General features: G+C 47.5%; 1 protein-coding gene across 1 annotated transcript; it reads right to left on the bottom strand.

Moving 5' to 3' along the window:
• Positions 1-7,640: 7,640 nt before the first annotated feature.
• LOC150026285 (uncharacterized) lies at positions 7,641-8,615 on the bottom strand. Its single transcript, XM_090303795.1, has 2 exons — positions 8,042-8,615; positions 7,641-7,933 (listed from the first exon to the last, which is right to left on the bottom strand). The coding sequence occupies exons 1-2, from the start codon at positions 8,613-8,615 to the stop codon at positions 7,641-7,643; spliced, it is 867 nt and encodes a 288-aa protein (XP_090159921.1).
• Positions 8,616-10,072: the final 1,457 nt, after the last annotated feature.

Below are 10,072 nucleotides of genomic sequence, written 5' to 3'. Positions count from 1 at the left end.
AGCAGTGAATACAAATAATTTTAAAAGAGAAATTAAAGAGTTTAGGGAAAGAGATAAGCACACAATCAGATTTATACTAGTTCACTCTTATCCCAAGAGCTACATCCAGTTCCCAAAAACCACTAGGTATCCACTATGCAATCAATCACATATTACAATCCACACACACCAAAGAAGTGATCTTGAACACCTCAAGAACACACACTTCTCTTGGCAAACACACCATAGAATTCAGAACAACCTCTGATTTTGCACACACCAAAGAAGTGATCTTGAACATCTCAAGAACACATACTTCTCTTGGCACACAACACCACAGAATTCAGAACACCCTCTGATTCTGCTTACACCACCAATATTCAGAAATACAAGAGATAAAGAATGGATTACACCTGATCAATATCAAAAACGAAAGATTACAGCAGTCTTATTCCATTCCTTTGTGAAAATCCAAAAGCTTGATGCAAATCTTGAAAACTCAAATCTGTTTTATCAATCTCAAAATGTCTAAACTGTTTCAATGCCTTTAGGAGCATAAAACAACTTTTATATACTCCAAAGGTTTGTTAAAAACATTTAAAGCAGGAGCCAAAACAGTTAGAAAACATTTAAAGATGATTTCCCAAACTTAACAGAAATTCTATTATGGATTTTCATAAAAAAACAATCGGTTGAATTTTCGAAACAACCAATTGAGTTGCTTTGACAGAAAAGTCAACCAAGTCAAACAACTTCAAACCCTTTTCAAAAACCACCAAGTGTCAAATAACTGATTCAAACGATAAAACAACAGGTTGTTTTTCCACTTCTTTTGAAAACAATATTTTTTTCAAGAAGGTTTTGATTCAAATCAGTTTTAGATTCAAATAAAGAGTGGATTACACTTTATCTACCCAGAACCCACCCACATAAGCAACAACTCCAACCTTCCACCAAACACCATGGATTTAGAGACATCAAGGCACACGATCATCCTTGATCAACACAAGAGAATGGAGAAGGTGTCACTGAAGGAGAAAACTCAAAGGATGAAGTGCTTTCGAAGGTTTTTGTAGGAATTGTGTTTACAACCTATTCAGGTATTAGTTCCCCAATTCTTATACAAAATGATGCTCTTCTCATGTTTAATTTATGTTATCAACTTCTAGGTCAATGTTTTCATGTTTTGATCTGTGCAATATCATGTACATGAAACTGGTGTGTAATTGTAACAGTATCAAAATCAAAATCACTAAAACCCTAACGCTTTCTCTATTATCTTCTCTTAGTGTACAATGAGAAGCCACGAAGACACGGAGACAAATGAGAAGCCACGAAGACGACCTCGATCTCCTTCACTCCTTTCACGATAGAGTTCCCGATGACGAATTGCTCAACCAAAGGGAGAAACCTAACATGTCTGTATTCATAAATGTCATTCAGGATTTCCTTCCCTACGATCCCTTCGAAGCACCCAAACCAACCAACAAACCTGTCATTATGATTCCCAGCTTGAAAACTTTTTTGGTCTTTGCATTAGGTTTGATTCGCTTCATTTTCATTTCTCCTATTCACTACTATAATATGCATGCCTATAAATGAACGACTTTGACTGAACTACAATTTATTCTCTATCTCTTTTTGGTTACGTCTCAGAACCAATTGTTAGCTCTTGTGGAGCTCAAAGAGCATTTTTCAGACATTTTCTTTGTTCGTTTATCTGTATTATTGTTCTTGCCGGTTGACTCGGTTGCCTTTGTACGTCTCATGATACTCCCACGCCTTATTCTCTGTGACTTCGTTCGTTCCTCTCTCTCGATCAAACACCTGAAATCACAAAGAAAGAGGACGCCCTAAAGGTCGTTTGCACTCCGACGCTCAAGTCAATCTTAGGGCTAGGAAACACCAAAACTGTTAAGCGTAAAGCTCTCTGTGTAACTTTGTGTGTTAAACAACGTAAAAGGAATAGCGTACCTTATTAAGTTTGTTACTTCCCTTTATATAGCCTAGGGTTTCCACTGTTTCCGCTACCCGAAATAGGCTTTCTGAGGGGGTGGGCCCCGCGCCACTGTTACCCACTCTTAGGGCAACCTAGCGCGTGGGGTTCCCTAACTGGAGTGCAACCTCTGACGGGATGACCACCTGGATGTCTCCTTGTGCACCTGATCTTTGGGGTCACCCGTCTTGGGAGCGCCCTAGCTATTCGCGTGCCATGCATGCAACTCACCCCTGGAACGTGACCCTCACAGGTCGTATCTTTTCCAGTGGCTCTTTACTTGTGTTATGCCTGAACGCGTCATCCACACCACACGCATGGACCCTCGTGACCTAGGTTTCTCCCTAACTGATAACTGGTGTGTGGTCTGGGGTCCACCTTTTTTGGCCCAGTTCTACTGTTTGAGTCACCGATGTCTGATCTCTCATCGTCCTCACTATACTACCGAGGACACATCAGTACTTCCTGGTGATCGACACTTGACCACTCCTTGGCACCATGGTTCACGTGCCTTGCGAGAACTGGCCCACGCCGCTCGTGGGACCCAGCTTACGTTGCCCCGTCATTACTAATGGTCAACGACGCCCAGGGACTGGTCGGTACACAAGCCTCCTAGTCTCGAGCTAAAACTTGTTCAGCAAAGAGACCAAGTCCTCGCCCCTGGCGACCTATGTGGCTTTGTGTGATAGGACGTGAACAGTGCGCCGAAGTGATGCCTCTCTGTGCGTGTTTTGATCTGTGCACACGTGTTTTGATCAACGACCAAGGCTTAACGTCTTTTGCGCTTCTTAGTTTACGCTAAGTACTCGAAAACGCGTACTCATAATCACTGTTCCATTATTCTCAAAAACACCTTTGATTGCTTCGGCTTCTTCCTCGAGCGCTTTCGCGTTTCCCTCTACAAAGTGTAGAAGTTTCTTCCTGTTTTGATCAAAGGTACGAACTTTACCCATTGATCGCCCATATTTATCGACTTCGATGCTTGATAACTGCCTGGGACTATTTAGATTACTTGCATTTTAAGTTTTTTCTCCGTACCTCTGTTTACCTGGGTTTTCTTCGAGTGCGGGGTTTTTCTGAGTTTTCGCTGAGTTACGCCACAGTCCCTTTCTAAACCCTCATTTCCCTCTTTTTCTTGTTTTTGTAGCTTTCTTAAACATGGCTCGAACGAAAACGACATCCAACCCTCCACCTCAAGTAAATTACAAAGTCTTGTACCCCTGGGCCTCTGCGGAGCTTCTCGCTGAGACCTCTACCCTCTCCTATAGCGAGGATGTGAGGAAACACAGGGATGGAGAGCCTGACTGTGTAGGGTGTTTTTTCGGGCGTGAGAGCGACGCTTACGTTTCCGTTCGACCCTGCGCTAAGGGCGAACCCGTGTGCTCCGACGAACGGACCAACGATGGAGAGCCCTACTTTTTCATGTACCAAACCGTCTTCAAATGGATTAAGCTGCGTCTCCCTCTTATTGGCTTCGAGAGGGCATTGTTGACAGAAATCAACGTGGCCCCCGTCCAGCTGCATCCTAACAGTTGGGCCTTCGTGAGGGCCTTCTCAATTCTGTGCAACCACTTTGGGCATCCTCCCTCAGTGGATGTCTTCCTCCATTTTTTCGAGGCTAAGAGTCCGGGGAAGAATCTCTGGGTGAGTTTCAATGGCGTGGCAGGGAGAGTTCTCCTCACGCTGTTCCAACAATCGTATAAGGGCTTCAAAGTTCTTTAGAGTGTGTTGCATCGACCACGACCGCACCTTCCTGGATGGCTTCCCACTCTACTGGGTGAGGAAATTAGAGTTCAAGAAACCTAGGACTCTTGAGGAACTAACTCCTCATGATCGCGAGTTCTGTTAGGTCCTTGCTAGCTTAGGAGTAGTGTTCAACACTGTTCAACTGATCAAGCATGAGTATGATGCGGAGTCCCTCAAGGGCTACATTGGTATCGTATTTGCCCTGTCTTGCTTGGTTATGCCTGTTACCATACTATTATGCTTGTATATTCTGCCTCTTCATACTCGTATGTTTACCCTCGTGTTCTGGATTGCTTTCTAACCTATTGTATTCTGAATTTTGGGCATAGGTATGGTGCTGAATGAGGATAAACAAGCCAAGCTGGCTGATGCCCTTACTCATCGCCAAGGGGCGTTTGGGGCTGTGGGCACCTCTGCTCCTCACGCCCTTGTCTCTGCAGCTGCTGCGCCCTCCCCCACCCTTTTCACTTCTATCGCCACGGTCCCTCTTGTCGTCGCCCAAGCATCACCCACTCCGCCTCCCCGTGAGGAAGACAAAGGGGTGGTGGAGATCGAATCTGATGAAGACTCCGCTGAGGGGCCTGTCTTCAAGAGGCGTAAGGCTACGATGGCAGTAACCTCCCATTCCTCCACTACTAGCCACCCTACGTCGCTCCGAGACCAACCGCCAAGCGCTTCCTCTCCCCCTGACCTCCTTGAAGTTGGTGGCGAGAGCGCTCTTGCAACCCCATCCGCCCCCGAACTGCCCGCTGTCCTCCAACATTCTCTCAAAGGCTTCCAAAAAGGGGTAACGGAGGACTCAGATGAGGCCTCGACAAGGGAAAGGCTGGGCCTCAATTTTGGCGCTCTCCTTGCTCTATCCAACGCCCTCATAAGCAGGACTAAGGTGAGGGTGGCACTGGTAGAGGCCAAGCTAAGGAGGAAAAGGACTTAGTGGAGGAGAAGAAAAAGGAGGAGATGGCCCTGTTGGCTCGTGCGTTCACCAACCGCGAGATTGCCTTAAAGCAATTTGTACTTGGTTACCAAATGAACAATTTCTATTATTCGCTTGTAACTTACTTGTTTGGATGCCTCAGACTCTTAACTGCTTTAACTTCCTTTGTCTTGATTTGTCTGAAAACTGCTTTTCTATCTTGTTCAACTATTAACTGTTGTGCCTCGCGCCGCGATGCTTCTACCAATGATTTCGACGACGTTCGAGCCTTAGGTAGCGCGGTTCCCCTCCCCACCCTACCGTATACTTCGTTAGGTAGGGGGTTCGCCTGCTAACCTGTGCTGACCCCGCCCTTACTGTATAAAGCCAAAGGAGGGTTTAACTGTGAACTGGGTTGTTCAGCCTTGGTGTTCTCACTCGGGGGAGGGAGGGGTTCTCTGTGAACCTACCTTTCTCACTCTCGAGACTTCTAACCCAAGGGACAACTTATAACTGACCTCGTCTCCGCTCGAAGGTGGAAGAGGATTTGTCTAGTGCACTGTTTCGTTTGTTTTTGGCGTTCTCACTCGAGGGGGAGGTGTTCTCTACGAACCTACCCTTCCCACACTCGAGACTTCTAACCCAAGCGAACGGTGCACAACTGACCTCATTCTCGCTCAAGGGCGAGGAAGATTTAACTGGTGAACTATTTCGTTCGACCTTGGCGTTCTCACTCGAGGGGGGAGGTGTTCTCTACGAACCTACCTTTCCGCTCGCGAGACCTCTAATGCAAAGGAAAAAAGTTCTTAACTGACCTCAACTTCGCTCAAGGGCGAGGAGGATTTAAGTGGTGAACTATTTCGTTCTCCCTTGGCGTTCTCACTCGAGGGGGGAGGTGTTCTCTACGAACCTACCTTTCCGCTCTCGAGACCTCTAACGCAAGGGAAATAAGTTCTTAATTGACCTCAGCTTCGCTCAAGGGCGAGGAGGATTTAACTGGTGAACTATTTCGTTCAACCTTGGCGTTCTCACTCGAGGGGGGAGGTGTTCTCTACGAACCTACCTTTTCGCTCTCGAGACCTCTAACGCAAGGGAAACAAGTTCTTAATTGACCTCAACATCGCTCAAGGGCGAGGAGGATTTAACTGGTGAACTATTTCATTCGCCCTTGGCGTTCTCACTCGAGGGGGAGGTGTTCTCTACGAACCTACCTTTTCGCTCTCGAGACCTCTAATGCATTGTACAAAATTTGAGAAAATATTTCAATCAAAATTTATTGGGTGACCTCATTTAAAAACCCTTATAAGGGAAAAAGAGCGTCCCCTAAGACAATGTACAATGTTTTTGTTTAACCGAAATAAACTTTGAGGTTGACCGCATCCCATGTGAGAGGAATCACGCCTCCCTCCAGCGTCTCAAGCCCGTATGCTCCATTCCCAAGGGCCTCTATCACTCTGAAAGGACCAGTCCACTTGGGGGGAGAGCTTGTTCTCTAGCTGATATGGGACCGCCAGGGCTGCCTTCTCCCGTGCATGGTATCTTACCTCAGGCCCTTGCAATACTTTGCTCACGAAGTATATGGGTTTCTGAACCTGATCTTCTTCCTGAACAAGGACTGAACTGATCAATCAAAATACAGGCAAAGCAGTGTGCTTGGCTGCAGTTTGCACAGGACTGGAGGGCTGGCTAGGTATTCCTTCAGCTTGAGGAACGCCTCTTTACACTCTTGGGTCCATACGAACCTGTTGTTCCTTCTTAGGCACTGGAAGTAGGGTGGCCATTGTTTCCTCCAGCTGATAAGAATCTGGACGGGGCAGCCATGCGCCCTGTCAACTGCTGTACCTCCCTCACTGAACTTGGGCTTTTCATCGCCACAATTGTCGTGTACTTTTCCGGGTTTACTTCTATTTGACGCTCGGTGAGCAAGAAACCCAAAAAATTCTCTGCTTCCACTCCGAACACGCACTTCTCGGGGTTCAGCTTCAGTCTGTACTTAGCTATTGTCGTAAATAGCTCTTTTAAGTCAGCAAAGTGCTGCTCTTTCGCCTGCTGGTGGACAGGTCGAACCTTGGGGTCCGTGGTCAGGTGGTGACACAAGAAGTCTGGGTCTATGCCAGGAATGTCCGAGGCGGACCATGCGAAGGCATCCAGGTGACATGCTATGACCTCGGCAATCCGATCCTGCGCCGTTTGGTCGAGAGCGCTGCTAAGCTTGAAGAACTTTCCTGTAATCTCTCTTTCCCTTACATCGTCGACCAGTTCCGGTCACCTCACCCGGGCGATCTCTACGCTGGTGATCTCTGCTTTGGTAGCCCTCTCTTCACTTTGTTCTCGAGTGGTGATAGTGGGTACTGCTCTCCGCACTCGCTCCCCTTGGGCGATTTCTGCATGATCAATCTTGGGTTGAGCGACCTCTTCTAAGTGCGGTGCACGCGTAGTGACCATGAATACCCCTCTCTTCGTTTTGAGGTTGTTCTCATAACACCTCTTGGCTTCCTTCTGATCTGACTTGATGGTAATCACCTTTCCTGCCAAGTCAGGTAGCTTCATCTTCATGTGCCTTGTCGACGGTACCTTTCCCAGCCTGTTCAACGTAGGTCTACCTAACAGCATGTTATAAGCGGAGGGGGAATTGACGACGAGGTACCTGATGTTCTTCGTACGGGACACGGTACCATCCGTGAAGGTGGTCCTCAGCTCTAAGTGCCCACGCACCTCCACCTAGTCTCTTGCAAAACCGTAAAGGCAGCCTGTATAAGACCTTAGCATGTCAAGGGACAGCTGCAGCTTGTTGAAAGTCATCCAGAACATCACGTCCGTTGAGTTTCCTTGGTCCACCAATACACGGTGCACCTTCCTCCCAACAGTTACTACTGAGATCACCACCGGATCATTTTCGTGGGGAACGACATCTTGGAGGTCGGCTTTGGTGAAAACAAGGTCAACATCAAAGGCATCGTCTGCCCTTTGTGCTTTTACCGACATCACCACCCGTGCATACTTCTTTCACTGAGAAGCTGTGCAAGCTCCTCCTGAAAAACCTCCCGCAATGGTGTGAATTTCACCATGCACGGGGATTTCATGCCCCTGGTCACCCCCTGTCACCGCCACGTCCTCGCCACCCTTCTTTTCCTGCAAGTAATCCCTCAGGAAGTCGTTCTTCACCAACTCGTCTAGTTGGTATCCCAGAGCCAAACAATTGCGTATGGGGTGGTCGAACGCTTGGTGGAACTCACACCAGGCGTTCTTGTTGGGTCCGAGCTTCTTGTCGGTCTTGGGGGGTATCTTCAGCCTCTCCACTATGTTGGGGATAGCGATGAGGTCCTTTAACTCTACCACAAAGTCGTGCCTTAGTGGAACATTCTCCCTTGTTGTTGCCTCATGCACTCTTAGGGGTTGAGGTCAACCTGGTGCACGTGGGCGCGTGGGAACAATGCACGTGCGCTTCTCGTTAACTTCCCCTTCCTCCGCAATATGAGCCACCACGCGACGCCTTATCTCGGCGAAAGTTTTGGGGCGGTTTCTGATGAGCAATTCACTGAAAGGCCCTGACACAATGCCCTTTCTGAACGTGTGCACCATCATCATTTCGTCCTTGGTGTTCAACCTCACCACCTGTGCTCTGAAACGGTGAAGGAACTCTTTCAGGGACTCTCCTTGATATTGTCTTATGTCAAAGAGTTCATAAAAGTTAGGTGGGGGAGCCCGATTCGCGATGTACTGTGCTTTGAACAGCTTAGTGAGTTGTGGGAACGACGTCACGTGGCCATCAGGGAGGCTGATGAACCAATCCATCGCTATTCCCACCAGCGTGCTCATGAACAGTTTGCATATCACCGCGTCAGAGCCCCCAACCAGCATCATCTGTGTATGGAAAACCGTGAGATGGGCCTCTGGGTCCTCCAAACCTGTGAAGGTAACTTTGGGCCCTACAAACGTGGCTGGTATCATAACATCCATGATCTCTTGCGAGAACGACATTGGGAACTCCCTGGGTGGCGTCGCAGGTTCTTGATCCTCCACCTCACGTTCCCCTGCCTGGTTTTGCAGATCCCTGCGCAACTTCTCATTCGATTGGCGCAGTTCTTCGTTTATTGCCTGCGATGCAACCAAATAAGCCTGGATGCGTTCTTGATCCGTTCTTGATGCAACCACTTCTTCTTGGAGGGCCTACATCGTTTCCATAATCTGTTGCAGGGTGAGGCTTTCGCCCCCGTTTGGTGCAACAGATCCTTGCCTCGTATTTCTCATCTTCTTGATCTTTTTGGTTCTTGCTGGCAGGACAGTGTTTTAGATCGTGCCCCACGGTGGGCGCCAAATGTTCTTGCTGGTTGACTCGGTTGCCTTCATACATCTCACGATACTCCCACGCCTGATTCTCTGTGACTTCGTTTGTGCCTCTCTCTCGATCAAACACCTGAAATCACAAAGACAGAGGGAGCCCTAGAGGCTGTTTGCACTTCGACACTCAAGTCAATCTTTGGGTTAGGAAACACCAAAACTGTTAAGCGTAAAGCTCTGTGTGTAACTGTGTGTGTTAAGCGACGTAAAATGAATAGCGTACCTTACTAAGTTTGTTACTTCCCTTTATATAGCCTAGGGTCGCTACTTGAAATAGGCTTTCCGAGGTGGTGGGCCCCGTGCCACTGTTACCCACTCTTAGGGCAACCTAGCGCGTGGGGTTCCCTAACTGGAGTGCAACCTCTGACGAGATGACCACCTGGATGCCTCCTCGTGCACCTGATCTTTGGGGTCACCCGTCTTGGGAGCGCCCTAGCTATTCGCGTGCCATGCATGCAACTCACCCCTGGAACGTGACCTTCACAGGTCGTATCTTTTCCAGTGGCTCTTTACTTGTGTTACGCCTGAACGCGTCATCCACACCACACACATGGAACCTCGTGACCTAGGTTTCTCCCTAACTGATAACTGGTGTGTGGTCTGGGGTCTACCTTTTATGACCCAGTTTTACTATTTGAGTCACCGATGTCCGATCTCTCATCGTCCTCACTATACTACCGAGGACACATCAGTACATCCTGGTGATCGATGCCTGACCACTCCTTGGCACCTTGGTGCACATGCCTTGCAAGACACTGGCCCACGCCGCTCGTGGGACCCAACTTACGTGACCCCATCATTACTAGTGGTCAACGGCGTCCGGGGACTGGTCGGTACAATTATCAAGTAATCTTTTTCACCTTCTCTTCACGTGTAGAACGTGTAATCTTTTTATTGAAAGTATTAAAGATTGGAATATTTAAGGATTGGATTTGGATTGTTTAGAATTCGTTGATTAGGAATACCTTGTCTAGAAAATTAAAATCAGTAGCATATTATATAATAGATGTTAAAAATAGCGAAATTGAATTTTACTTTTGACAATAAATCTGAAGACAGACATTAATTTATTTTGCTTTGTGGTTAGGAATTGGTCA

The sequence above is a fragment of the Phaseolus vulgaris genome, chromosome 6, assembly GCF_051622355.1.
Source record: "Phaseolus vulgaris cultivar YP4 chromosome 6, ASM5162235v1, whole genome shotgun sequence".
In the NCBI taxonomy this organism is placed as follows: Eukaryota; Viridiplantae; Streptophyta; class Magnoliopsida; order Fabales; family Fabaceae; genus Phaseolus; species Phaseolus vulgaris.
The sequence above is the reverse complement of the archived record's forward strand: the minus strand, read 5'-3'. Positions and strand labels throughout refer to the sequence as shown.